The sequence below is a fragment of the Neolamprologus multifasciatus genome, chromosome 11, assembly GCF_963576455.1.
Source record: "Neolamprologus multifasciatus chromosome 11, fNeoMul1.2, whole genome shotgun sequence".
In the NCBI taxonomy this organism is placed as follows: domain Eukaryota; kingdom Metazoa; phylum Chordata; class Actinopteri; order Cichliformes; family Cichlidae; genus Neolamprologus; species Neolamprologus multifasciatus.
The window spans coordinates 27,831,446-27,859,149 of NC_140449.1; the positions used below are offsets into that span (position 1 = coordinate 27,831,446).

The window sequence follows — 27,704 nt, forward strand, 5'->3', positions numbered from 1 at the left end:
AGTGTGAGGTTGCATGTAAATGAACACATTACATGCAAAAATAAATAATGCCCTCCCAACAAAGTCTTGGTAACTTTCATCTGTAAACTAAACAGACTTGCTTCGTCACATCTCTTTTATTAAAAACATTCCAATAAAGGAGGAAGGGGAGAAAAAAAACAAAAAACAAAACACATTTCAGAATTGCTTTATGCTTTAAAGAAACATTCATCGTTTTGACTTCTATGTACAGTTTACATGGTGGAAGGTTCACTGCAGAGATTTCCAGTCACAGGTTTACTCGATCTAAGCCTTTGGGCTTGCTTTAGCCTAAAGTATGTATCAATACAGTTAATATTTTCATAAAAAGGCACTAATGACAGGCTAGTGTACAACATATTATAAAGAACTGTAATTCAACAGGCGTCAGCAAAATCATAAATAGCTTTTGCCTTTGGCTGTGATCAAACTGAGCTCAATCACTGAAAGAATTTACATATTAACATTTTTTCTATTACATATTAAGGCTCAATAAATACAAGCACTTGAAATTAAAAAAAAAAAATTTGCACAATCATCAAGTTTCACAGGAATGTAACAAGAGTCTGCAACAAGGCTGCAACAGTTTATATAATATGGGGAGGGGGGGAGCCACCAACAGGTCACGAGCATGAAAACACTTGGGTGTGAGCAAATCAGGAGATTGTTCCTTTGACCCACGAAGCTATGAAACTCATTGTGTAGTTCATTATCAAGCAGTTTGCCACCTTGCCAATTTACAGCAGGTCTGCACATTGAGATTCAAAGTGAAATGGGGACATTAATCACACTAAATTTCAAAATCCAGCTCTTCAGAGCAAAGGTTCCTTTCAATGTAATTAAGAATAATTAAAAAAAACAAAACAAAAAAAAACAACAACAACAACACACCACACACAACCCACACACCGCAGGGAATGAGTCTTTCCATCTTCCTGAGAAGATCGACTGAAGCACCATTCAAAAGCAGGCATCACTTAGAAGAATAGCACCAGTGAAACTCCCAGATATGAAATGATTGGTTCTTTTTCAAACCAAAACCAGTCTAAGGAAAAAGAAAAGCCACGACAGCTGCTGCCCTGCACATCTATGGGCTTGGTCGAGCTAAAATCAGTTTTGAAGTAGCTGCTGCTGATTCAGACCAACATTTGCTAATTGTATATGTATTAAACATATTTATAAAATAAAACAAACAAAAAACAAAACAAAACAAAACAAAAAAAAAAACAACAAACTTAAAGTTAGGTAGCCTGTGAGCTGCATTCTCTGACCATATCAAAGGAGTCAGACCTGAATGGAAACGTGAACACGCTGATCTTAGCCTTCGTCACCTTTAACCACAATACTGTTGACAGGGACAAATCCCAATTTTTTTTTTTTTTCACAGTTGAACGTTGTCAATTCATCGCCATGGCTACTAAAAGTCTGATCTTAGTGTTTAAAAAAAAAACAAAACAAAACAAAAAAAACAACACAACAACAAACACACGCACACACACAAAGCTACATGAGGTCAGTTTGCCCAAAATTGTGCATCATTCAGCGAGTGGCTCCTATCGGACTAAGGAGAGGTAGCGCGTCTCTCTGGGTTTGTCCTGGTCAGTGATTGGGTGGCTTCTCTGTGCTGCTGGGTGGTGTCAGAATCGGTCCCGCGGCAACAGGCGATAGCTGACCGGCGTTACTCTCGGAGATCTGACACTCCTGAGCTTTTCTCTGCAGGAAGAAACAGTTCCATGTTAGTAATTAAAATCACTTTATCATATACTTTAACACACACAAAATAAAATTAAAAAAAAAGGACAAAAAACAAAAATCTGTCCAGTAGGGCTGCACGATTTTGCATAAAATGAGAATCACGATTATTTTTCTTAGAATTGAGATCACGATTCTCTCACGATTTTCTTTTCCAATATAAATATTTACTGCACTTCAACTTCGTAACAGTTGAGACTGAACATAAAAACAATAAATGTCTCACATTTTGTCTTTGCCGCAAAATGTTGCACTGCTTGAAATTCCATCTCCACCGTGCAACAATAGAAAAATAGTTGCAGGACGGCACTGTGTAGCGTTTGTCTAGGGTGTTGATCATTTCCCTAAATCCCTCGTTTTGCACAGTGTTGATGGGAGCCATATCTTTAGCCAGGTGATAAGTAATAGCCTCCGTAATTTCTTTGTGCCTGCGGGAGTTCGACGGGTCTGGGGAAGCGCTGTATAAGGTTCCCGTTATTGGTGTTTGGGTGGTTGACCAGACTTTCTCATCATCTCTCACGTGCTCTCTGTTGTTTTTTTCCCTGCCAATTTTAGCAGCCAGCTGGCTTCTGTATCATGTGGTATAAGGCTCCGCCTTATACCACATGATACATCCACCCGTCAGTCATAGAATCAAAATTTCAAAGCTTTCATGTCATTGATGGATGAACACATGTAGCCGGATTAAGCACATTCCCTAATGATCAAATTTGCCAGTTTATACCAAGTAGACCCTGAATGATCAGGCAAGTTTTTAAAGCCCGAGTACCATTTTTACCAGGTAAAAGCCTGATATTGGTGCCTTATTTTTCCAGCGACAATAACAATAAGTGTTACAATGTGGTAAAACAATTTAAGAGGCCTCAGTTATATTCTTTCTCCCCTTTCTGGGCTCGAGTCCTGCGCCGGTTCTGTACAAATGTGAAATTTGAGCCAAAGAATTAACAACTCTTTCAATTATATAGACCTTACATGCGTTGCGCTAAGGATTCTGAGTTTTCTGTCTACTTTTTCTTACCAGTAGGTCCAGATAGGCCACGTGTGTCTGGATATTGTGTCTGTCATCTGCTCTGACTTTTGGGAAGTTCTTGAGCTGAGGTTTGGGTTCAGATCGCAGTGTTTCCATGAAGGGAGTCATCCACTGATAACACTGAGACACACTATCCCATGTGAGACCTGAGACAAAAACGAGTTAACGATTGTGAGTGAAGTTATAAAACAAAGAATCCCACCAACAAATAGAGCCAAAAAAAATAGAAATCAAATCTGATGATGTGAATGGGGAAACTCACCTGAGACTTTATGAACAACGTCAAAGGTGGAAAAGTGGCAGAAGGCAGCTGCGGCAAGAACGCTGTAGTTATAGTCGAGCGCGGTGATGTCCATCATACACAAGTCCAACAGCTGCAACATGCAGGTCAAAGATCAGTATAATCAGAGACTCTGACAGCACTGAGCAGCTCCTTCAATGGGAGACTGCGGCACCCACGGTGTGGGACGGAGAGATTTCGCAGGTCTTTCCTCCCCACTGCTGTCAGACTCCACAACAAAGACTTTTGCAGCTGATCAAACCCTCACACGTGCAATAAGACTGCTATATGTGCAATTCTTGTACAATTCTTCTTCTGACGAAGTTGTACTTTTGTATTTTCTTACTCAGTTGTATATAGCATTTATATTTCTATTTTATTCTATTCTATATATTATTCTATTCTATATAGTATTTTATTTTATTGCATTTCAGTGTTTTCTAATCTCTGCTACATAACTTTGCATTTTTGCTGTAACAAAACAAATTTCCCACCCGTGGGACTAATAAAGGTCATCTTATCTTAATACTGAATCAGAAAGTGTTCGCATCAATTTTTTTTTTTTTTTTTTTTTTTTTTTTAAATTCAAACAGATGAATAAACAGGGATAAACAGAAAAAGAGGATTTAAATAAATGTAGCAGCTGTTGAAAGTACCTGTGTGATCTGGATGTAGGTTTCCTGGGAGAACTGCGGCTCCAAGAAGTTCACTCCATTTTTCTGGGCTTCAACCTGAGTGTAGAGCTTCAACCAGGAGATGGGGGTCTCAGGACACAGGTTCCAGTCTAACGCCTATGGGACAGCAACACGGAGGTCAACACCAAAACTTTGATTGCTACCACTCAATATTACAAGATTAGAAAGCGTGAAGTAGATGAGTTTGTGTACCTTTAATATGTGAAGCTCTGTGCGCTGGATGTCCCACTGGTCACAGGCACCGTCCGTGACATAGGCAAACTCGTAGGTTTTAGGAGGGTAGATTTCCTGATGAGAAACAAGGAGCAAAGTTGGTTATTGAGATTAAACGCCATCAGCACAAACAGAGGTTTAACTATCAGAAACATCTGACTCTATAAGAATGAAGACACTCACCTCTATCTTGGAGGCAATGAAGAGCGCCGTGATGCCGATGAGCTGCAGGTAGTCTTTGTTGATATTCTCCTGAGTGAGCATGAAGCGGTCAAAGTAGTCCTGGGCAAGGTACGCTGTCTGTCTGTGAAGGCTGTACACCTCACTCACCTGCCGAGGCAATCAGACATAAAGGCTGAGTCTTTGTCCAAAACCAGAACAGTCGAATTTCTGCATATTAAAGATTTTCATGCTCACCTCAAGCAGCCAGTCCAGGAGAATTGCCCTCATCTTGGGCTGCAGTTTAGGATGCCGCTGCAGGTAGCTCTTGTCATGAACGTACTTCAGCTCCTTGTTAAGCATTTTGATCCACACATCGTCCGAACTAGCCCAACTGGAAGAGAAACGGCAAGTTTTAACCATTTACGCTGGTCAATACCGTCAATAAGTACACACAACAGTGATGCTAACAACTGATTACAGACTGGACAAAATCCGAGAGGTAAATTAACGAGTTCTGCAGACAAAGCAAGTAACAGGATAAATCTGAAACTTGATTTTTAGTTGCAAAGTGACTTTGACTGTAATTGAGGGCCTTGAACCCGAAATACCAGGTTGGGTGGAGCAACATCTCCAAGAACAATAGAGCTGTGGAGTATTAAGTGTTGCGTTACGACTTCCCTATTGAGGTGTAAAAGCTACACTTACCTGAGATGAGGAATGGGCGAAGCCTTGATGAAGAGGTTCTTGAATGTGTATTGTTTGAAGTTGGACGGGTTTGCTGGTTTTAGCTCTTTGTGGGGAGTTTCTATGAGAATGCATGGAGACGCTCCATCCTCTGACCAACACTTCTGGAAAGAAAGAATAAAACTTGAATTTAAAAGAGGAGACGGAAACTCCCAGACCTGACTGTTGGGCAAGCAGATGTATTAACATACTAAAAGGGATTAATCTGGCACATCCCATTACTCTGAACAAATCAAAGTTACTCAACATTGTGACTTCACCTAGTCACAATGTTAAATTTGCAAAATGTATGATTTTCTGTGGAATCTGTGGCTGCATTTCTGTCATTTTTGACACTGCCTAAATATTAAGTGTCATCTGTGTGTGTGTCGCAAGTCTTTACAGGAGGACTCTACATTACACCACCGCTGAAGTTCAGTTTCATATCATGCTAAACAGCGACACCTGCTGTTGAATAAAAGGTAGTGCATAGCTACGACTGGAAATTTACTACTGAAACCTTTTCACCTACTCCTATAATATGATCTTATCCAGATACAAATCTGCCAGAAATAAGTCACTTAGGACCATGTATCAAGTCATGAGAGAAAATAGTTAAATAAAATATTTTAATTCAATAAAAGGAAGCAATTCAAACAAAGCCCATTTTTGACTATAGGCACCCATTCCATCTATAAATACAGAGACAATTTACTATAAAGCTTCACTATGTAGTATATGGTGGAAATTAAATTAATTTCCTTAAAAAAAAAATAAAAAAAAAAAAAGCTGGGCTGACACACACACACAGGATAGTCAGACAGATAAACAAGTAACAACACAGACACACTGGGCTGAGCTCTTATCAGTAACAAACACACAGTCATTAAGCATCAATATCATTTGGGCAGTACTAACTTGTATTTCATAGCTTTGTTTCTTGGCAGCGGGCTGTAGTTTCTTCTTAGAACACTAAACAAGAAAGACAGAAACATGTGTCTTTGAGCTAAAAACAGGACAAAGCTGAGACAAACACTGATAAACTGAAACGCAGGATTGCAGCTAGTAACAGAAACAAACCTCAGTCTTTCGTTTCCTCAGCGTGATTGTGACGACTGGTGTGACGGGGCTGTTTGGATCTCTGGCTTGAAGCGTGATGCGATCACTGAAATTAAAATTAAATAAGAATGGTCAAATAAGAATCTGTCTCTTGCTCACTGAAATATTAATCGAATTAATCTGCAATTAGCGCCAGCTTTAAAAATAAATAAATATTGGTGATCAACTTAAACACCAGTATTGATGGAAATAATGAATGACTGGGCCACAGTGACTGGAGACAAAAGCAATCAGCAAGGCAACTGTATTAGTAGTTTTGCCCATTTAAAGAAAGGGGTGATTACAGCTTGATGGATTTAAAGCTTTTACATTTGAGTGACTGGCCATCTTCCTTATCTTACTACATGTGATTGTGAACTGGTGACAAGTACAAAAATGTATGACATCACTGTAGGCTCTAAAACCTAATCACATTTACAACAGACTATGCCTTTCAGCAATCAAAACATTAAAAGCAACAGTGAACAGACAATGTGATCCAATCTAACTGTACAAACATCTATTAATTTTCACCTCCAGTCACTCATCTCTGCTTAATTTGAACAATGGTGTCATTAAAGTCTCCTGATGTATAAACATCTGGAGTTTGATCTCTGAGGACCAGTTTATGCATATTTAGAAATGTGCTTAATAGCTTTGCTGTAGGGTAGTGGCTCCACTTCCCCAGTGTCAGAACAATCACCAAGAGGTGCTCACCTGCGCCTGGACATGGTGCTGACTGTATTGTATGGCTCCGCTGTAAAGAAGAAAAGGAGAGATTATATTAAATTCAATATTAACACTGTGAACAGAGATATTAAAACAAAAAACCCAAACACTTGGGACAAATAATTCAAATTCTCGTGGAAATTTTCAAGAGTTAAGTGGGCCCTTTCTGAAGCAAATGCCCCCCCAATGCAACTAGGTATCTGGTTTAATGCTATAGGATCATATACAACAAAAAAAAAAAAAAGTTTAAAAGTGAATGATCCACAGCTGGATCCTAATACGCTCAACAACCTCAGATATAATAAGACATCCCTTTGTAGGATCACTTCTAACCTGCTTACAAGTGATGGTTAGCTTATAATAACATATGCAGTGTTAGCTTGTGGCCACCATTTTAGGAGCCACGGAGATTCGATAAAAACCGAGAACGGGGAATTAACAATGCCGACAAACTGCATATAAGGACTACGAAGTGTCTCATTTCAGAGTGAAAAGGTAAAACTGATTAAAAACGTGATAATTACAGAGCCAAAGCAGCCAGGCAGGACCTGCAAGCTAGTGCGGTATCTGCAGCCAGAAAAGAGGGGGGCTGGTTTTTCCCTCGATTTTGAACAAAAAAAGCGGATAAATCCCGCAATTCAGATCAAATTTACCATTTTCAGCGTCACGATATACATCTCCAAACATCTTTGGTGTATTTAAAATGAGTGAAATCGACAAAATACTAACTTTAATTCGGGGTTGAAACTCAAAGACGCGCCAATTTCCGCAGCGTAGAAGCGGGAGGATTTGAGCCCTACCTCCCCGAAACTGCTCCAAGCCTGCCGGGTTAAAATAGCCCAAAAGACCGCTTAACATAAACTATATATAATTTAAAGCCACCTGGGCACTTAAAACAAACCCTTATGAAGCACATTTGTCAACAAGAGGATTTTTTAAGCGCTACAAAGTCGGAGAAACTGAGACCGAACTCAGGCCAAAGATACAGAGGGGAGCTACTGTAATTAGCAAACTTAGCTCGGTAACTCCTAACTAGGTCAACAATAACCAGCTAACCCCGATGTGTACTTAAACTGGGCATCTACAGCTTTTGCATGCAAACGCATTAATAAATGCTTGGTTTAAGGAAACGTGCACAAATGACAAAGACAACGTGAGGACGTAATTTTGTTTTAAAGTTTTAAAGCTCCACGCCTCAGTATTTTAACAGAATCTCCACCAAAATGCCAGATTCCCTCTAAATACACATCTGGCACGACATGCAAGAGCCAACTAAAGTAGAACAGACTACATCAGAGGTGGAAACAATGCTCGGGCAGTTAAAAAACAAGTAAACAACAAGAACACAAGAAAGCAGTCCCCGCTTTAGTCCGCATTTGAATCATTTTTGCGCCAATAACGACGACTTAAATACGAAACTTAAGATGAAAACCGCAGGAAAGGTTAAGCAGCTTCAAGGCATAAAATATTAAACTATAAATATTCATATAGCTGAAGTCTCCGAGTCGGTGTTCTTACCTCCTTAGTGAAGAATGAATGAGTACATCAGCTGTGGCGCCGGCGCCAATCCTTATATCCGCATCTGCCTGCCTCCTGCCAGTGCGCATGCGCGTTCCCGGTTCACAGAAACGCGCTAAACGTTTAAATACGAATTGAGATTTGTACAAACCGGCAAAACTGGACGGTTCTAATCGGGTTATTATAACTTCGACCGCGATAAAACAGCTTATTGACAGGCTCAGGACGGAGGTAAACCGGCTGTGCCTCCAGTTTGTCTGGAGCCTCCGTTCATTTCTAAGGGATACCGAGCTGAAGTATGAATTATGCAGTAAACACCACTTTCTGTACATTCCGGTTAAACTTTAACGATTCCGTAGACACCCTTGAGTATACTAGCAATAGATATAGGTGGTAATTATTTCAATCCGTGGAGTTATTTTCGCTTTTTTAAGCGGCATCGAAACTTCTTCCGCATCCGAGTCCCGCCTGTGGGAGGGGGCTCCATGAGGTAGAGCCAATGAGAAGGCGAGCAGCTGCAGCCGCGTGCTCCTTCTGCAGAATGTAAACAGAGGACCACGTGCATCTGCTGTCAAAAAGAAGTGCTGAAAAGCTGCTGCTGTTCTGTGTCTTAATTCCAACTTTTAACTACAACAATTATAATTACTTCACGAAACAAAAGCAGAGCGGCAGTTATAAGAAAGTAAATAACATAACTTGAGATTACCGACCAGTAACGAGAAAATAAAACTGACAAAAAAGGCACCAAGTCACTACAGAAACTCCTAACAACAATAAAGTGGTGTAAAAAAACAAAAACAAAAAAACCGAGACAAATACTTACAAACAAAGAGCCAAAGAATTAAGAATGCCACCAGTAAACACAAATGGGCACAAATATATAAAAAAAAAAATGCTAATATAAACCTCATAAATAGATAAAAAGCAACTACAAAAAAGTCACAGAGACAAAGAGATAATATGAGAATATAGATATGTAAAACAACACCAAAGTGGATCAAAAACAGGCATTTTAATCCACACAACAACAGGCCAGCAACAGGCATAAAACAGCTGCCAATACACAGTCAACTACTACAGAGACTCCTAAAAATCACAGAAGAGATGTACAACAAGTACAAAGGGCTCAAAAGAGTCTTACAAGAACAACAGAGAGACATTAAATAACCATAAGTAGACACAAAATGGCTGTAAATACACAAAACATTTACAAAACAACAAGCACTTTGAGAGCACAACCCTCCGGAAAGGCAGCTTCCTCTCCAGGCAGTATTTACTTTTAAGAGAATAGTATTTTTTGTACATATTCTTTTTGTTTTCTTTGTTCTTGTAATTTGTACGTTAAGTACAAGTTAAGTTATTTCATTTTCGAGTCACCTTGAACGAAAGGGAATGTTAAATGTAGGCAGGAGAATTTTAAGCATAGTTTAAAATTAAAAAGGCATTTTACGGAAGTTTAACCTTATTTGATCATGAAGAATGGGTCAGAGATCCAAAGTAACGTGATATTTAGAATCTTCATATATCATCAGAAATATAGTTTTAAGTAGCTGTCTACATAGCATTATTATCATTCCTAGTACAGCCAGCTATGGTGTTAAACCTAAGTCATAATGCCATCCAAAGGTAAACAGGTAGTAGCACTTGCAAAAAACCTGAGGAAAAAATCTCACAAATTAAGCTTTGTAGTTAATATTCTAGATTTCGATATTTTATATTAATTTATTCAGTGGAAACACTAAACAATCACGATTCAGTTCAACAGGTGTTGTTGAGTTGAGAGCTGAGACCAGTGAAAGGCAGGGTGGCAGGAGAACAGCGTTTGTCCTCGTGGTTGGATTTAAATACAGTATAGTTGATGTTTCCTGAGAAATTTCTGTTTGTCAGAAATTAAGTTAGCATGTGTGTTCACATGGTAAATATTTCAGAGAAATTCATATTTATTAACTTTTTGTGCAAGAGCCCCCCTTTTACCTGTGGGTACAATGGGTTACTCATTAGTTTTAATTATGGTGCATAATTAAAACACTGTTTACATTTTAACAGTATTGACAAAAAATTAACTACAGTATTTATGAGTGTATAGTTGTGTGAAACAGAAAATCTTCATAGGATTCTGTGCAGTCCTGTGTAAAACTAAGACCACTCATGATTCAGTAGCTTGTATAACCACATTTAGCAGCAATACCTTAATGTAATCATTTGTTGTATGGTTTTATCAGTGTCTCACTTTGTTGTGGAGGAATTTGAGCCCACTTTTCTTTACAGAGTTGCTTTAGTTCATTGTGGTTTACAGGCATTCGTATTTACACAGCTCTCTCGAGGTCCCACCACGGCATTTCAGTCAGGTTCAGTCAGCATCTCAGCACCTTGATTCTTTTCTTTTTCCACCATTCTGATAAGGGGAAAATCCATTCCATTTACCAAAAGCTTTAGCTGTTGGACAGATGGCTTCACATCTGAGTCTAGAATACTTTGGTATACAAAGGCGTTCATGGTTTGCTCAATGACTGCAAGGTGCCCAGGTCCTGCTGCTGAAAAACAAGCTCAAACTTCACCCCTCCACCACTTGGTATGATGTGTTTCTGCTGATATGCTGTGTTTGGTTTTCAGATGCATAGATTTCATATGAACAGATTTGTGGTTTGTTCAGATTATCCAAACAAGATTTACTTGTTTAGTCATTTTCTAATTGTACTGTCAAGAATTTGTTTGACGTTGGGGTGGATTTTTTTGAATGTTAACTTTTGGGAAGATTGTGGCCTTGTATTAATACACACCTAAATGGCCCAGACAAGTAAACCAATAATATTAGTTAAAAGAAACTCTCAGATTGCAAACAGTTTCTAACTTTTAAGTTTTGGGGTGTTTTTTGTGGTCAATTTTCAACCACTAAATCATTAAATTAACCTAGAAGACCTTGGTGGATGTAAGCCAAATTTTAATGGTTTGTTAATATGATCCCACTCTACATCATTGCAAATTTTTTCAACATTGAAAACTTTTCGAGCTATTGTGTTTACAGACATAATTACACACACACAAACGCTATGAAAACATAACCTCCTGGGCGGAGACAATAGTGTGATACGTTATGATAATATAATGTGTAAACAGCATTGTAATGTTGAAGCTGACTGTCTTATCCAATTACTTACTTATACTGGGCTAATAATGAATCATAATTGTTACATTTCCTTGTTATACATGTTTTTGAAATCTTTAATGAATATAACATTATAATCTGTATGACTGTGATCATAATAATAGTAATGATAATAGCCAGCATCAGTAAAGAGGTGGGACGTAATGAAGTACAAATACTTCTTTATTGCACTTAAAGAACATTTTTCACATGTATGTACTTGAGGGTTTTTTTTATATAAATTTTTTGGTTACTCCCCACATTTTCACACAAATATTTGTTACTTTAGGTATAAGGTATTTGAGGGGAGTTGATATAAACAGTAACACAGGAAAGGCAATCCTAATAGTGTATCAATCACCAGGGGTTGTCGCCACTGTTCCCTCTAAGCTGAGCGCGTGAGCAATCGCGCACTGCTGACACAGTCTCCGCGCACAGAAAATCAGCTAAATAAAATAAATACATGTATTTACTTTAATTCCAATTCCAGGTTCTCTGTGTGGGGAGACCTGTCAGCAGTGCACAATTGCTCACGCGCTCAGCTTAGAGGGAACATTGGTTGTCGTGTAAAAAGAGATTTAAGATGCAAATCCATGCAAGTTGTGCATAATTTGTACTTTGTAGTGCTATGGTCAGGGGTTGAAGTTCCTTGGTGGCCTCTTTTTTTTGGTGCAACACAGGAATAAGTACAGATGTCCATAAACTGTGGTCGCAGTACTTTGGCACCTAGATAGCTACAGAAGAGGAGCAAGCATTAAGGCAGTAACTTTTTTTAAGGCGTAGGTAATTCTAAATGCTCAACAAATATCAGCAAACACACAATCTGCTGGTCTCACACTGCCTGCTAGCTAAAGGTCCAGCTGGTGTATTTCACAGGGGAGAGAAAAGAAAGAAAGGTAACTTTACTTAGAGATGGAAAAAGATAAGACAGGAGAGGAAGAAAGTAGGTTCTATTAAAAGTTAAAATCTGCTCAGGGAGGACTTTGATAACCTGAAGGTGTAAAGTTTACTGAAGGTCAGTGTAGGATAAACAGGTTAGTTTGCTGTACTGTGGTGGATTTAAAGCTAGGAAGAGCGTGTTGGACTGGTGCACAGCAGTTGTGTTGTTCCTGGTCAGAGACAGATTGCATAAAGTGTGGCAGAGAGATCAATATGAATTGAAGCTGATATTGCTTAGATTCATACAAACTTTATACCATCTAGTATAACGTCTAGTATAAAAGTATACTGAAAGTGTAGAGGACAGCTAATGAAACACATGCTTACATCTTCTTTAATTCCATTGTGTAAATCCACAAAAAGCAGTGTAAGGAAGAGGACTCCCTTACTATTATTTATATCATAATTTGTGTAGCACTTTAGGAGCACCTTATCTAGCACTTTATTTAGCATCGTACTTTAAGCATAGATTTGCAGAGGAAGAACATTTGCACACAAAGTTTAATTATTTATTGAATATTTATTGTGTATTTTAAAATCAGTTGGTAGCCTTTGTTCCAGGTCCTGCACAGCTGCTCCTCATCAAGAAATGTGGTGGTTGTCTGTGAAAAGGAAAGGTTGTGATTGAGAGCAAATAAGGTTTACCAGTAAGGATAACTAATGCAAGTGTGTGTGAAAATCTAGAAATAAAGGTGGTGCAAAGAAGTGACTGTAAGACGCGATTACTCACCTTTCTTTCTTGTGTCCTGTTCAGGGTGTTTGGGCAAATGTTTCCTTGGGGGTCCAGACACCATTTAAAGGTTCCGGGAGAGGCCATGGGTTAAGGGAGTGTGGCGTTTTTATAATAATAGGTATGGTGTAAGGATAAAGTGTAAAATATGTATTCATATGAAAATGAAAAATGTATTTAGATATTTATTTATTGGAGTTGCTTTATTGTATAATGTGGTGGAAGGTTGGGTTTGAGAACTCACCTGTTAATAGAATAATGGTTTAGCCTGCGACAGCTGAAAGTACTTAAGGCTGCTAGTTGCCATTAGATGGGTGGACTGTTTGGTGAGGAGAGCTATCTGATACTAAAGCTCACAATCAAGCTCACAATCAAAACTATTGTGAGCTTTGAGTCTTTTCCCCACACTGAGCCACTACAACCAATTTAAGGGTTCCTCCACCTGATGAATCCACTTTAACCTTTGACTGTACTCATTTTCCCTTTTTAGGTGTTGCATTAAAGTTACTCTCTACGATGTAGACAACAGAAAATAGAGCTACTTTAAAAAATGCACTCTTTTTTTCTTTGCTCGTGTTCTACATAATTGATTCAAGCTAAATAGATTCAATAGAATTAAAATTTAGACTGAAATACTTAAAGCTCTTGGTAATATGGTCATGTAGCAGATACTTGTAACATTATTTCAAAGGTGGATACAAGCATCAGTTTGTGCATCTTGTCCGTCTGATGCCACTAGTTTGAAAAAGACCATCAGTCACTTGTCAGCAGCTTCTTGTTCTGAGGCAATAGTGCTAACCACTGCACTCCCTAGAATATGAAGTTATCTTCTGCACTATTATGTGTTATTTCTTGCTTTTGGTTGTTGTGTTAATAAGGAAAACTGAGGCTAAAGAAATAGACAAAGACAAGAAAATTGTGTATGAAAACATTTATTAGAGGCTAATAAGAGATCACATGTATTAACTATTACAGTGTGAAAACAGATGACCCCACTTTTAATTAGCTTTTTTTTTTGTTTCTGATGTCAGAACAGAGTGCTCTGTCATACATCCAAAATACAAAGGAAACCAGTTATGTTGATAAATAAAAAGTCCTAAAAGTCCTACACCTTTTTTCTTTTTGGCAAAGTGCAGTATTATTCCAGTAAACTACACAGAAAAGCAAAAAATGACAAAACAAAACAAACAAAAACCCAAAAAGTCTAACACTTAGTGGAAAAATGCCATAAAATATTCTTCACACTTACAAATAAAACAATAGGAGAAAAAAAGAGGTTTTGCTACATCATTCTGTCTGGTTTGTCGAGTCATTATAAAAGCTGTACAAGGGCTGGGCGGATGGTGGTGGCGAGAGCATATGAGCTTCCTCGAATGATGCATAGTTGGTTTCTGATGTTTGTCTGTGTGTTTTAATTTATTATTACGTCCACTTAAAAAGTTAAACAAAAAGAAAAACGAGTTCAAGTTCTTCATTGATGCATTGTCATCATAACATTTCAACCTGGAAGGCACGTGATCCACAAATTTCAAGGCATTGAACAAAAAGCATTACAAATCCCTGTTAGATTAATGATGGAGAGATGAACCGAGAACAGATACTTAAGAAAAAAACCAAAAGAACAAAAAAAACAAATAAATCGTTTAAGGCTCCTGACAGCAGGAGGAACCTCCGATCCCTTCTCTCTTTAAGTTTCTCTTTTTCAAAAAATAAAATGACACAAAATAACATCGTTCGTGATTGCAAAACTCACTGCAGAGAGAGACATTAGAGAAAGGACAAGAAAAAAAAAAAGCTTGAAAACACAAGAGATCCACTCTACTACCGTTTACGATTATTTACAGTAAATAACAAAAATGCCTTACAGGGCTTTGTTAACAACGCTACCTTCCCAGAAACTCGACTAGAGACATTCAGTCAGGTTTACAGGGCGATTAGAAGACCACACTGCAACAGTTTCCATTAAAAGTGACTGAATCTTTTCTCCTCCAAAATATGTGTTCGTTCCACGATGCATCTCCGTATCTTCAGAACAGGATCGGTTTCCAAAACATCATCGTTAGGCAGATTTACTATTTTTTAAGTTTTGAGTTTATTAAGTTTCTGTTGATGTGTGTAAGGAAATTAATTTTTTTTAAAGTTGATAAATAAGCAAAATGTGAAGTTATATGTAGAGTCCTTCACCTGTTCTGAAATTATTTACGAACACAAAAATGGTTGCCAAAAAAAATGAAACATTTTGGAACAAATTTTCAGTTATAAAAAGTCACAGACTGAGTCAAATTTTCTGTTTAACATCAGACAACATGCTCCAGAACTTTACTTTAAACCTGTTTACCCTATATATATTTAAATAGTCTTTTTTTTTTTTTTTGGCAGAAATGGTCTTCCATAGATTTTAGTCACTCTGTAAGGTTGGTTATTTCTCAACTTTTGCAGTGTGGTGACTCGGCCTGGGCTCCGCTTATCCCTACAGCAGACACATTAAACCATTAAACAGTCTACCATTTTAGAGCACCGTAACCAAGAGCTGTTATCAAACACTCAAACAATTTTAAAAAAAGAACATCAGTATAATAAAACTACGGAGAGATTAAAGATCGCTGCTACTTTTTTTTTTGGTTTAAATATTTAACGAAATGTAACTACGTTAACATGGAAAAGAGAACAGTTAAAATAGCACAAGGTACATTTCTAAAACCATGTTAGGTACAGTTGAGCAAAATATATAAACATAGCTGAAAAAAACCAACAGTTTCTCTCCATCCTGGTGGATTTCCAACAGTCAACTGACAGTGTCAGAGTTCATTTCACAGTCCCGGGACCAAAAGACGTTTCTGTGACACTAAACAAGAAGTTGATTATTTCTCACAAAGGTTTTCACAGAGGGAAAGCACGCAGGGACATAGCTGGAAAAAGTCCGAGTACACACAAAGAATCATCAGCCGTCAAGTAAATCTGCATTTTCCTAAAGAGTAAAGGTGATTGGTTGTGACCCTGAGAAGTGGACTGCAGATTAATTTAAGAACAAAAACAAAACAGAAAAGAAAGAAAATAATAATTATCCATTTTTCTTTTTTTCCCACCATCATGACACTAACAAAACTCTACAACCATGCAACAGATTGCACACTATCATAACCAAACACACCTAAGCAAGAAACCATGGACGCATATATACCAACTTCATACTGATATGTAATTTGTTTTTTCTTTTCAAAAAATATTTTTGGAAGTTTTTTTTGTTTTACATACTTTTTTAACATTTTTATTTATCTCAAAGCTACTGTTAAAACAAGGCGTTTAGTGATATTTAACCCAGTATTTTTTCCATTTTTTTCTTTTCTTTTTTTCTCCTTTAAAGAAATATCGTGAAAAGTTACTGAATTATAAAGTCAGAGGCAGGTTCAGCTGGAGCTGCAGGATGAGCAACGTGGAAGTTTTTCACCTCTGGTGGTGCTGCAGAGCTCAAAAAGCAGGAACTTAAAGGAAAAATACCCTTTAAAGGCTTTAATACAGCTGTGTTTTGCTTTACTGGCTTCAATTGTGGTGTTTTCGTAGCTTTTTAACAATCAGTCAAACACACACAGCATAAGGTTGGGTGAAGGGAACGAGTTCCTTCTGTAACCAAAGTGAATGACAGAGAGAACCGCAGCACAGAAACTAGAAATCTACGTCTGAAAGTACGAGAGCAGAAAATGGACTAACAGGCAAAGCAGCTACAGTACATAGTTAGGTTTGACTCAGACGTGATTCTAATTTTGCTGAAACTCTCTGTTTTCAGTTAACACACCCTCCAGTTTCACAGGAGAACCTTTGAATGCACGTGTTTAAGTCTGGCTGAAGCGTTTAGTATTAAAACATAACAGCAAGAACCGTGTTTTAATAAAAAGAAGAGAATTTGTATTGCACTTATAAAGAGGCTCAAAATGTTGCACTTTTCTTCTGTAATAAAGATGTTATAAAGCTTTAAACTTTCACCATCAAAAAGGCGTAATTATATTAAAGTCAGCTGTAATAAAGCAGAGCTTCTGTTCCTACAATTGTTATGGACATACCCTGTTCTCCTCTAAAATGCAGGAAGTCACTCAAGACACAAACAGAGCATTTAGTACAGATCACTGATTATAAGCACGTGAGATTACATAAAGGGAATTTTTCCTTTAAACCCACCTAAACTTCATCCTCTAGTGTGAACAGCCCTTCACTGGCAACATATTGGGAACACTGCACTCCAATACTCCTGCTTTGATTAAATGAAAACGTTGTCCGGCTGCACTGTCTATGTTCAAGTCATTTAGGATCTGAAATGTCTCCTACTGCCCTCAGTCAGCCCAAAAAGTTGCCTAGATGACCAGCAGTCCCACTGTGAGACCCTGAAGTGACACCACCGGACCATCCTGCCACACAGTGAACCTGCCGCTTAGTAAAGTGACCTACAGCATTGATTCTACACATTAAGGTGACCGTAAAGAAGAAGAAGAAGAAAGAAAAGAAAGAGAAGTCATCATGACCTCTGTTTCTCTCTGTGATTGGACGTACAATGCTCTGAAGAAATAGAAGAAGAAATGGTCTTGTGAAAAGGGAGGGGAGGGGGTTAACATTATGACCTTTACATATCCCTTCTTCTCAGTATCAATACATAAGAGGATGGAGGATGGATCAAGAGGAGTAGGAAGCGGGGAGTGAAGTGAGGGAGGGAGAAAAAGTCTTCACTGGCCACATTACTGATATAAAAAGTCAACAGCCACCTTCCCGATTTCACCACCCATTAAGCTTTCAGGAGAAATTAGGTGTGAGGTGTGTAAGTGGTGGCTGATGCCGTAGTTAACTTGCTGCTGGTGTTTGTTTGTTGAGAAGATGAAAGAAAATGGAGATGAATGCTTGTGGGTGGCCAGTGTTACATTCCTGTACTGCTTAAAGTATTGAGGTTGATGATGATGATGATGATGATGATGATGATGATGATGATGAATAGTGATGAGGATGTCTCAGAAGTTGAGATGCTTCTGGCTGGGCTGGTGCAGGTGCATGGTGTTGGCCTTTGGGGGGCGGAGCAGGTTGAGGCGTCGCAGGGCCTTGCGGGACATGGGCTGGGTGCGTTGGGTGGGGTTTCCCGGCCTTTGTTGCACAAGGCCTGCCTGAGCGGAGAGCGCCGCGGCGTAGCAGGAGGAGTGAAGACTGGAGCGCCGCTGTGAAACTGCCGCCTCTGGCCTGCAGGAGGCAGAAGTTTTCAGAAGAAGGCAGATTAGTTTTTAGCACAATGCACAAGTAATTTAACAGCTGCTTCACAACATGCATTGGTTTACAATTATATCCAATTATCAGGAGCATTTTTGAAGTATTTGCTACAGTGTGTGCTCTTTCAGTTAGTAGATTATTTTTATTAAAATGTCTCAAAAAGCCTGTGACTGGATAAGCTAACACTAAAAACGGCTATTGCGAAGTTAGTGCCTTTGAAGTGTTGTCCATTTGGTACTTTTGGACACATTTATAAATATGTCCAAGCTTGAAATCTATTTTCCAATGATGATGAAATTTCTGTCCATGGACAGAGCCCAGATTTTACCTGTGGCGAGAGCCATCTGGCGTTCTTCTGGCCTTTTCCTTTCCACTTAAAGCTGTCAGGCTCGCGGTTATCTCATCGGACGAAAAATTCAATTCTGGTTCATGTGAGCTTTGTGGCAGGGGATCAAGGTTTAGTCGTGGGATGCTGTGGTGAGTGTAGACGGACATGCTGGGGTGTTCGATTAGCAGGTTCTCCAGAGGGCTGGGCTCCAGGACGATGGGAAAGGTGCTACGCCCAGTGAAGCAGGGTGGGGGGGTAAGAAACCAGCTCTCCTGCAGAGAGCGGGTGTTCACACGCAGAAACCCACTCTCATCATCTTCCTCGTCCTCATCTGGACCACCGTCCAGGTCTGTGTCAGCCGTTGAGTCGAGGGAGGTGCAGGAGGCGTAACGGACAGGTGGGATGCCCATGGGTGAGGGGATCATCACCAGCTCATCATCTTCTTCTTCTTCATCCTCTGCCTCCACCTCCTCGTCTTCATCTTGGATGATGGTGGATCCCGAGTGGTCATCGTTACACTGGCTGGAGCCGGCTTCAGCTAAGGGGTGAGATGAAGGTGTCATTAATGGAATGAAAATAGTACTAGAGACGCATCAGATTATATGTCTTATGAAAAAAGTAACACCTGTATCTGAAAAGTACCAAGCACTAGTCATTCCCCACATGCTCTTACAGGCAACTTTTACAGCAGAAACAGTCATGTGAACAACCTGTTACAAAAACAGGCTTTTAAGGCTTAAACCTATTCATTATTAAGGCATGGCCGCTTTGACTGAAAGGTATGTGAGGATACAAGCTGCTATGGAAGCTAGGTGTCTGCTACTGTGAGTCATCGAACTGCACGTCATAATAGTGTTTGTGCCTTTTTGAGCATCTTTAAAGCCATCATCTGTCAAACAATAAGGCCTGTTTTGTATTGACCTTCCAGGAGGTGGTGGTGGTGAGTGTCATTAACTTGTAGAAGCTTGTTTCCACAATAAAAACAGAAATCCATTTTTAAAAATAACCTTGGGTCATTATCTCAAAATTTGGACTTTGACTAACTTGAAAAGTTATTTTCTCATTTTTTTAGTTATTTTCACAGAAGTTTGGGGTAATAAATCAAAAATTTAAGATACCAAACTCGAAGTTTTGAAATAATAACCCAAAACTTTGGTTTATAAAATGTTGTTTTTGAGTTTTGGAAAAAGTTTTCATATAAACTTAAAATACATTGGTTATACACAAACCAGTGAAAAGAGATTCAAAAATAGGCGTCCCTCTCTTTACAGCGTATCTTTGTAAACATGTTCTGCGCCCTACTTGTCTGTAAACCATTTGGTTTACAGACATCATAAATCCAAACTCCTTTATGCAACAGGTCATTTACTGTTCCAGCTGTTGTTTTGATTTTAAAGTAAAACGCCTGTGTAATGTCATCAGTGTACCAGCAGGCGGCACTGTGGCTTGGCCACGCAGCAGAAGGGAACCTGCCAGATGTAAACAATAATTTTCTGGAAGCTGATCAGCCAAACGGCTGCAAGCAGGCTGACAGCCTGACAGCTCAACATTGCATCCCCAATGAACCACGGCTTGCACGCATGTTTCTGTTTGAATTTGCAAAAATGTCTGTCTGCTGTTAACCCCAGGGGGAGCAACTTAAGCTCTCTCTACAAGAAGCAGCATACACAACCGCTGCTCGTTCCTTTGCACATAAATCATCGTGTGCAGCGAGCACGCATACATCCTGCGCTGCTAGCTATCTTATGCAAAACTGGAGGCTTGCCAAAAGCTGCGGGTCGGGTTCTTGTTTTGATCCAGCCACAGCTTCTAATGATTCACAGAGAAACAGGAAGTTGTGAGGTGGAAGGCCAACATGATCTCAAGCTAGCAGACTGGATGTTAAAAATAACTTTGTGTCGACACAGCAGACATCTCTGCTTGTTTTCAGTTTTCTTTAAGGATGGGGCCTTACTTTTGTAAAGAACATGGTTATTAGAATGTTTTGGTGGTCATCAAACACACAGAATGAAGATAAAGGTTTTTCGACCTCCACCCTTTTATCGGCCATCTCCTCTGACCTCAGTGCTCTCACCTGTTTACTGTGAGAGCAGTGTTTGGAGTGTTTGAAGCTCAATTTCTACACGTGACATTAACACCGCCCTGTGGCTCTGACTCCCTGGAGTTCACAGAGGAGTCCTTGTTTACCCACAACAGGCCAGAGAGGTTGCAGGGTGCTGACTCAGTTCGCAGCAGCTGATCTTCTCACTTTATCCTCTCAGCAGCAGTGGGACAGCCCCCACTGTCCGAACCCCATCAGCTGCTGATCTCTTCCTGCGGAGGCTGCAGGCGTTTGCAAATACAGCAGCTCATGGTATGCAGTGTCAACTAGACAACAGGTCTCCAGCTCTAGAGTGGGGTGCATGTAGTGTTTTGTTCACTTGGGCTCACTGTACATTGGGTTAATGAGGTCAGTCCAGATTATGAAAGGACCAGCTGATCCCCTGTCTCCTCCATGAACCACAAAGGCTCAGAGCATGCAGAGCATCAGCAGAGCAAACAGACAGCATCACCTTTAACCAGACTTCTTCAGCTCCTGGCCTCATTCAACCACATTTGCAACGTTCAAGCCATACTTTCTTATAACATTATTACGTCTTACTCATTTCTGACACTGTGTGTGGCACATTCATGAGCCTGTATTCACGCTTGATAATATGCATGAGTGATGACAGGCCATAAAAACCGCATTTTTAAAATATTGCTCTTGACATGCTTACTTATGTGATAAAACCCAAACACAATTCTTTCACCACACAGATCTAAGAGCACAAATATTTGTAATAGAATAAATAATAAGTCCCCCTTAAATCAGCTCAAGCCAGAGCTGGTGAGAAACTTGACAGAAAATGTCAACAAAACATTGAGTCACAAATACACTGAGCTTCTATCAGCCTTGTACAAAACATAGCATGGTGTATCTTTGTGATGGAGACACGGATATGATGTAGCCAGGTGTTTTTATAGTGGAGGGATGTTCGAGGAAACTTTCTGCCCATACATGTTTACCTCCTGGAAGCACTGGGACCTATTTTTACCTCATCTGGTTCTCCAGGCACTTTTGTTTGACCTGTTTGCAGGTTGACTTGCCTATAAACTGCCTGACATCCAACCTCTTCACCCCCTCCAGCTTGAAGTGAGTCAGACAGCCTCTCTTTCTCACCGGCCCTCGTGCCAGAAATATTGACACGGTTATGGAATTTTGGGAGGGGGAGGGGGGTCAATTCAAGTTAAGACCCACTGTGGGTTAACACCAAACCAAAGCTGTGCCAAGAATCATCCAGAGCCATTTGGGAGTCACTGCAGTGTGTCATGTTTCTGCATACAGTGTGTGGGTGGGTGACTTGTTGAACTCCTCTGTGTCGTGTCTGTTTTGACTGGAATCTTTTTATGGTCTCAGACTGCACTGGAAACTTGGCATGGTTTTTACCTGCCATTAAAAAACTCTAAAGTTATACACTGTCTTTCTAGCTGGTTGCTCCATGTTGGATTAGCTCAGTAGCCTTTCCTGAACTCACGGTCTTCTTCATCAGGGGGTGGATCTTGCTCTAATCTTCCTTAAACTGATTGACTTTTTTTACTTTTGGCATATATGCATGGCATTTAACACTTGCTAACACGTGTGTTTCTAATTTGTTTACCTATTTAACCCAAAGTTTTCACATATGCCATATAGTGAAATGCTGGAGCTTGAGCCCTTTGTTCCTCAGTGTCCTCCTGCTAGAGTCAGCTTTCATTTCATAGTTTAGTTTACAGTGTGAGAACAAAAATGCATTGTCTGACAGCTGAACAAGTGAAGCAAGTCTCAAAGTCGTTCTAAAAACACTGCTGCGTGTCAAAATCTTTATTTACCTTCTACTTTATGGTACTAATGCAAGGCGTTGGCTGATTACAGATTCTGAACCATTAACTGGTTCTTGTGAGAATCAGACTTACTCAGGTAGTTGACCAGGATCCAGTCTTCATCCTCCGCCGCTGTCTCCTCCACTTTGCCGTCCCCAGGTCTGCCGCCTCGACTCACCTCTTCCACATTGTCCCCAAAGAGAGCACTAGCGAACCTCTGGAACATCCTGAGATGTCCTGCAGGGGCGTGAGGATGAGGGAGGGGTCGGGGGAGGCGCGTGGCTCTGGGCGACGGCGGGGAGGTGTTGCGGTCGTTTTGGTCATCAGCTGCGGGGTTCACAGCAGGGGGAAGGCTCCGTAAAGGTGCTAAAGTGCATCAATAAGTTGTGGTCATAGATCATCTGAGGGCCAGCAGGCGCAGGCTGGACATCGCTCAACGTCAGGATCGCTTCAGTGAGTGCAAAAGTCTTCAAAAAAAGCCCTGAGAGGCAGAGAAACATGAGGATTCGGTTATAAACATTTACAGGTGCTGGTTTTACACACAAGGCCTCACATCCCCATCCCTCATTAAAGATGTTAGGACAGAGCCTGAAAACACACCAGGGCTTCCCAGAGAAATAGTTTAAACACAAACACACACACACAAGAACGACTTTAATGACAAGCCTGTTAGTATTCGCCTCTAGCTGCACAAATTTCCGGGATGGATTAATTTCCTGTCAGACTTGATGGTCATGAGCAGCAGCTGCAGTTTCTTCAGTTATTGATCTGAAGGAAACGAGCAGAGAAAAAAGATGTCCTGTCTGTGTTTAATTCACGTGCAAATAAAGGATCTGCTGTGCTCAGAGGACGTACAGACACAGCTGGCTGGCAGCCTGTTTGTTGGCCTAACTACAGCCTTTCACATGAGGAAAGTAGAAAGAAATGAAAAGTCACAAGTGTCACTGTCACCCTACAGCTGCTGTGTAAATGGAACCCACTGGCACGATATTAGCAGATTGAAGCCAAGTGTACTGACCCCCCCACCCCCTTATTTTTGCCTTCACTCTACAAATTCAGGTTTTATGTAATCTGTCCAAATTAACTCTTTTACTGTCCAACTGATAAAGTGCAGACCAGGGTTTAATAATTCAAAATAAGAGCCCCATGGGAATAAGGTAGTGGTGGGGTACCATAAGGAGACACATGGCTAAACAAAAAAACGATGGTGCAAGATGCAAATGTATCATCTATAAGACTTCCATTACATGTAAATTAGATGTAAACTGAAGAAAATGTGGCAAATATGATAAGCAATTTCATCATACTTCATGTATAGGTGTGTCAGGCAACACATGAACACTGCATAACAGCTGCAGTAGCTCAACTGTTGTAATAACAGCCTTATATTAAATCATTCACAACCTAATCATTTGTTATGAGTAACGAGCTCTCTCAGTGGATAAGTGACACTTTAATTTCATATATCTGTTGGCACTTTTTTCTGCTTACGCAAAATGACTCACGATAAGTTATGGTTTATCCACGAACACTTAAACATCTAGTTACAATAACTGTAATCACCGGTAGGAGGCGGAAACAAAGCACGGCACTGGATAAAAACGCTTAAATTCTCATCAGGAGCAAACTAGCCCAGATATCCGATTTTTTTCTCCCTACCCTTGAAGGCGCATTGCCTCTGGCTGTGCTGCGTTTAATTACCTCTCGTATTTTTTGGCACATAGCGAATAAAAAGCGCTCTTCTTTTCAAGAACAATCTAACCCCGCCTCTGTAAACATCGAACAGCTGTGAGGGACAGAAAACAGAAAACGCTTCTGACTGACTCACACCGACAACAGCAGGCTGATAATCTGCAGCACCTGTTTCTCATCCCCCCTGCTCACCCTCCTACGGCGGGTCATTTCAGGATAGGCCTAAATCATTTACACGACTTTATTCCTGTTATTATAATAATAACCATACACAAAGAAAAGTTCTCCCGGGCTTGGTTAAAGCCCGGTTAATGCCTGATTAATGCTGTTAAACGGGTCACTGAACGTCAGCGCAATTGATGCATCTATTACATCAGATCGCGCTTTGTTCGGATCGGATGTCTATACAGTATGCAGTCTGCGGGATTAAGAATAAACCCATAAAGTGGGATTCAGTGGAGGATAAAATACAGATTACCCACGTTTTAGCTGGCAAACAAGAGTTAATACACAGCTAAACTCAAAGGGCGCACGCTTTTACCCTCACCTTAGATTATTTCTGTAGAAAATAGTTAAAAATGTTTGGGGATGCCATCTTATTTCGCAAGTCCCCCCCCCCCCCCCCACACACACACAAAAACGATTCTTATTGACTTTACAGGACAAAAGCAGCAAATAGTCATTACCGAAAGGAATACTTGACACCTCTGCTTGATAAAAGACCAATTACCAAGTTATGTTTGTTCTCAATGGACTGATCGAAGCGCTAATGTGATTTGGCGTCCAGACTGTGAGGGGATAAAAGCTGAAGTGATTCGGTAATAATGTGGAGCTACAGCACCCTAAGAGTGTTGGCCGGTTTCGATGGTTATACAAGGAAAGAAGGAGGAGGAGGCTGTAATTCTACCCGCACAGTGCTGGACCTGGACCGCATATTCACTTTAACTTTTATCTCCGTATGATAGGATATCAAATATTTTCCCAAAATAAACTTACTACAGTCCAAGTCGAGCAAAGGCAGAAAGCTGTGCAGAGCCACCGCAACCAAAGCCACCGGCAGAGAAAGCCGAATAAAACGCACAGTTAAGGTTTAATAATGGAGCATAGCTTCTTAATTGCTGCATATCTACCAAAACACCAAGTGCCTCTCCTGTTATGTGCATGCAATTTATATATAATACCAAAAGAGGCTTTGGGGCCGGGTATATTCACCGAGATGAAAACAAAGAGCTCACCTGCGGCAGAAGGAGGAGGAGGTGTAAACGAGTCCAAACCGCGATTAAAATCCTTAAAAATGAGGTAGATGCGTTACTTTTCGAAAAATAGAAAAACTTGAGGTTTCTTCGCGGAAGAAATAAAATATAAAAACGTTACTTTAAGGACTGCACATCGGGAGTCACAGTGCGGCGTTTCTTTTCAGTCCCGTTTCCTCCTCGAGCCCCCGACTGCGCCTTCTTTTGTTGTTGTTGTGGAGCTCAACAGCTGATCGGCCGTGACGTCGTTAAGGACCGCCTCTCTGCGGGAGGAGCCAACCGGAGCCCTCGAGGGGCCAATCAAACGAGCGTTAAGGGCAGTCACTAACCCACGTGACTCCCTCCTCCCTCTCCTAAGGAAAAAGAAAGGGACATGACTGGACAAAGCGCTCAGCTGAGCAAGACTATCGTGTGTTTCTTTCCCCCAAAACAAGTAAATGTTACATAACAGAGCAGATATCCGGGTCCAGCCGCTGGGTTTCCTGTTTTCTAACCGTTCAAACACCCCTTAGAGTCATCAGATTTACAATTTTATTAAAATACGATTACACAGCGAGGTTTGAATAAAGTTTTCATCATTTACTTTAGAGTTAAGAATGATTTCATTAGTTTTGAAATTTAGACATAAATAGAGCATACTACACAAGTTTTGGGGCTTTTTGTAAGTAATATGAGTATCTGTGACGTTTACAGTAGAGTAACTGTTTTTGCTTTAAGATTAAGTAAAAAAAAATGCTACAGCAGCACTTAATATTTAACAGTTTAAAAGCCAAAAAAGGTTGATGTGCTTCCACATTATATTTGTCCCCTTCCCGTTTCAGCATAAAAGAAATGCAAAAATCCAGTAAAGATCAGTGTTGTGCTCAGCAGTCTCAATCCACAGAAATGCAAAGTGAGAAAATGCAGCCCTCCCCCATGTTTCACACTTCATCCTCTTATCACCCTCCCTGCGCCCAACCGAAGAGGTGGAGGAAGGGCCATCAGTTCCAAATAAAAGGCCTTAAAGATACACTTTGGTATCTTCACTGGTCTTTAGCTACAGCTGTAAAATCGATACTCTTATGTTCAAACTGCACACTATGTTTTATTCTAGGCTTGGTAATGTTGAGAATAGATTCCTTAATGTACATCAACGTTAAAGAGAATATAGTTGTGATTGCTTGCAACATTATAATATTGTAGTAATGGGTGTAAGGATACACAATAGAAAATAGGCCTGGGATGGGAACAAAGAACTGAGGTGCAGGGCAGGACAATCAACCCCCACCCCCAGGGCATGAAACAAGAGTTACTGAGGGTGAGGGGCAGACAAAGGGTAAATGGGCACTACCATAAAAGGAGATGGGGGTCAGGGGGTCAGCACCCTTGGCCACTGTACTAGTGGGGGTTCATTGTGGGGGTGTTTACTGTAGGGGGAGGAGACCAGAGGTTATAACTGTAACTGTTGTGTGGAGTTCTTTAGATCAGCCTTTAGCATAGGACTGCATAGGAATGCAGTGTGCTGATCTCCAGATGCATCTGTAAGAATAATGGGTAATAAAAGGATTGTGTAAAACATGGAAACATCTCAGCGTGATCTCTACCAGGACCAAAAGAATCGCAGAGACTGGCGTTGTCCCAACAGTAATAACAGATACTATGAACAACTATTGCAGAACAGTTGTTGGATTTAGACATGTCAAGAGTACATGGTATGCTGGATTTGTCTTCACGTTTAGATGAATGGAATTCTTCAGTGTGGCATGCACTGCACTGTTTTCCATTTAAACTGAATACTTTCCCACTGATTCACTGACCCGTTTTTACAGAGAGCAGCAGCCCGATAAACATAATGTCACCATTCTAATAACGGTTTTATTAACAGTTAACTTTTAACTAATTTACTCGTGCTGTATTAACCTTTAAAACTGGATTAATACCACTCTTTCTGAACAGCTGTCATAGGTATCCACTGCAGTTTCCAAGACACCACATCAAGTATCAGGGAATCAGATGAGTTTTATATTAACATGACTTTAGTAAGAAGGACAAATATGTTGCACTTCTTCCTAATTTTCACTATTTATAAGCTTCTGACTCGCATACTTGGCTCCAAATTCAAAATCATTATAACAGGATGGAGATAACATCAGTTTTTTTGCTTTATTTTGGTCAGCAGCAGGCTTAATATGATCCACCTTCGGAAGGGTGGAAGTAGGAAACCCAGCCTTCACCCCTTCCCCTTTTTAAAAATCTCATCCTCCCATTGCCCTGCACACGACCCACACTGCGGAGGA

At 40.1% G+C, this 27,704-nt stretch overlaps 2 protein-coding genes across 4 annotated transcripts; both read right to left on the minus strand.

Moving 5' to 3' along the window:
* Positions 1 to 1,234: 1,234 nt before the first annotated feature.
* On the minus strand, positions 1,235 to 8,299 carry ccne2 (cyclin E2). 2 transcript variants are annotated; one of them, XM_085176579.1, is made up of 12 exons: positions 8,219 to 8,299; positions 6,689 to 6,728; positions 5,954 to 6,038; positions 5,792 to 5,845; positions 4,856 to 4,998; positions 4,406 to 4,541; positions 4,172 to 4,318; positions 3,968 to 4,063; positions 3,737 to 3,871; positions 3,063 to 3,174; positions 2,789 to 2,946; positions 1,235 to 1,731 (listed from the first exon to the last, which is right to left on the minus strand). In XM_085176579.1, the coding sequence occupies exons 2-12, from the start codon at positions 6,700 to 6,702 to the stop codon at positions 1,618 to 1,620; spliced, it is 1,194 nt and encodes a 397-aa protein (XP_085032705.1). In that variant the 5' UTR covers positions 6,703 to 6,728; positions 8,219 to 8,299; the 3' UTR covers positions 1,235 to 1,617. The 2 variants fall into 2 exon arrangements, with proteins under 2 accessions (XP_085032705.1, XP_085032706.1); XM_085176580.1 differs by lacking the exon at positions 8,219 to 8,299 and adding an exon at positions 7,430 to 8,126.
* A 5,649-nt stretch (positions 8,300 to 13,948) lies between these two features.
* tp53inp1 (tumor protein p53 inducible nuclear protein 1) lies at positions 13,949 to 25,728 on the minus strand. Of its 2 annotated transcripts, XM_085176583.1 has the most exons (4): positions 25,411 to 25,717; positions 22,577 to 22,964; positions 18,602 to 19,139; positions 13,949 to 18,246 (listed from the first exon to the last, which is right to left on the minus strand). In XM_085176583.1, exons 2-4 carry the CDS (start codon positions 22,707 to 22,709, stop codon positions 18,024 to 18,026), a joined length of 894 nt encoding a protein of 297 aa, XP_085032709.1. In that variant the 5' UTR covers positions 22,710 to 22,964; positions 25,411 to 25,717; the 3' UTR covers positions 13,949 to 18,023. The 2 variants fall into 2 exon arrangements, with proteins under 2 accessions (XP_085032709.1, XP_085032710.1); XM_085176584.1 differs by having other exon boundaries at positions 22,577 to 25,728.
* Positions 25,729 to 27,704: the final 1,976 nt, after the last annotated feature.

Bases quoted from the DNA above. Each gene is read 5' to 3' on its own strand.
- ccne2 (XM_085176579.1), bottom strand. The intron at 4,542-4,855 runs GTAAGTGTAGCT...TTTCTCTTCCAG, and splicing joins TCGCCCATTCCTCATCTCAG to TTGGGCTAGTTCGGACGATG. The intron at 1,732-2,788 runs GTAAGAAAAAGT...TTCTTCCTGCAG, and splicing joins TGGCCTATCTGGACCTACTG to AGAAAAGCTCAGGAGTGTCA.
- tp53inp1 (XM_085176584.1), bottom strand. From the start codon at position 22,709: ATGTTCCAGAGGTTCGCTAGTGCTCTCTTTGGGGACAATGTGGAAGAG. The intron at 19,140-22,576 runs GTAAGTCTGATT...CTCACCCCTTAG, and splicing joins GATCCTGGTCAACTACCTGA to CTGAAGCCGGCTCCAGCCAG. The intron at 18,247-18,601 runs GTAAAATCTGGG...TGCCTCCTGCAG, and splicing joins CCAGATGGCTCTCGCCACAG to GCCAGAGGCGGCAGTTTCAC.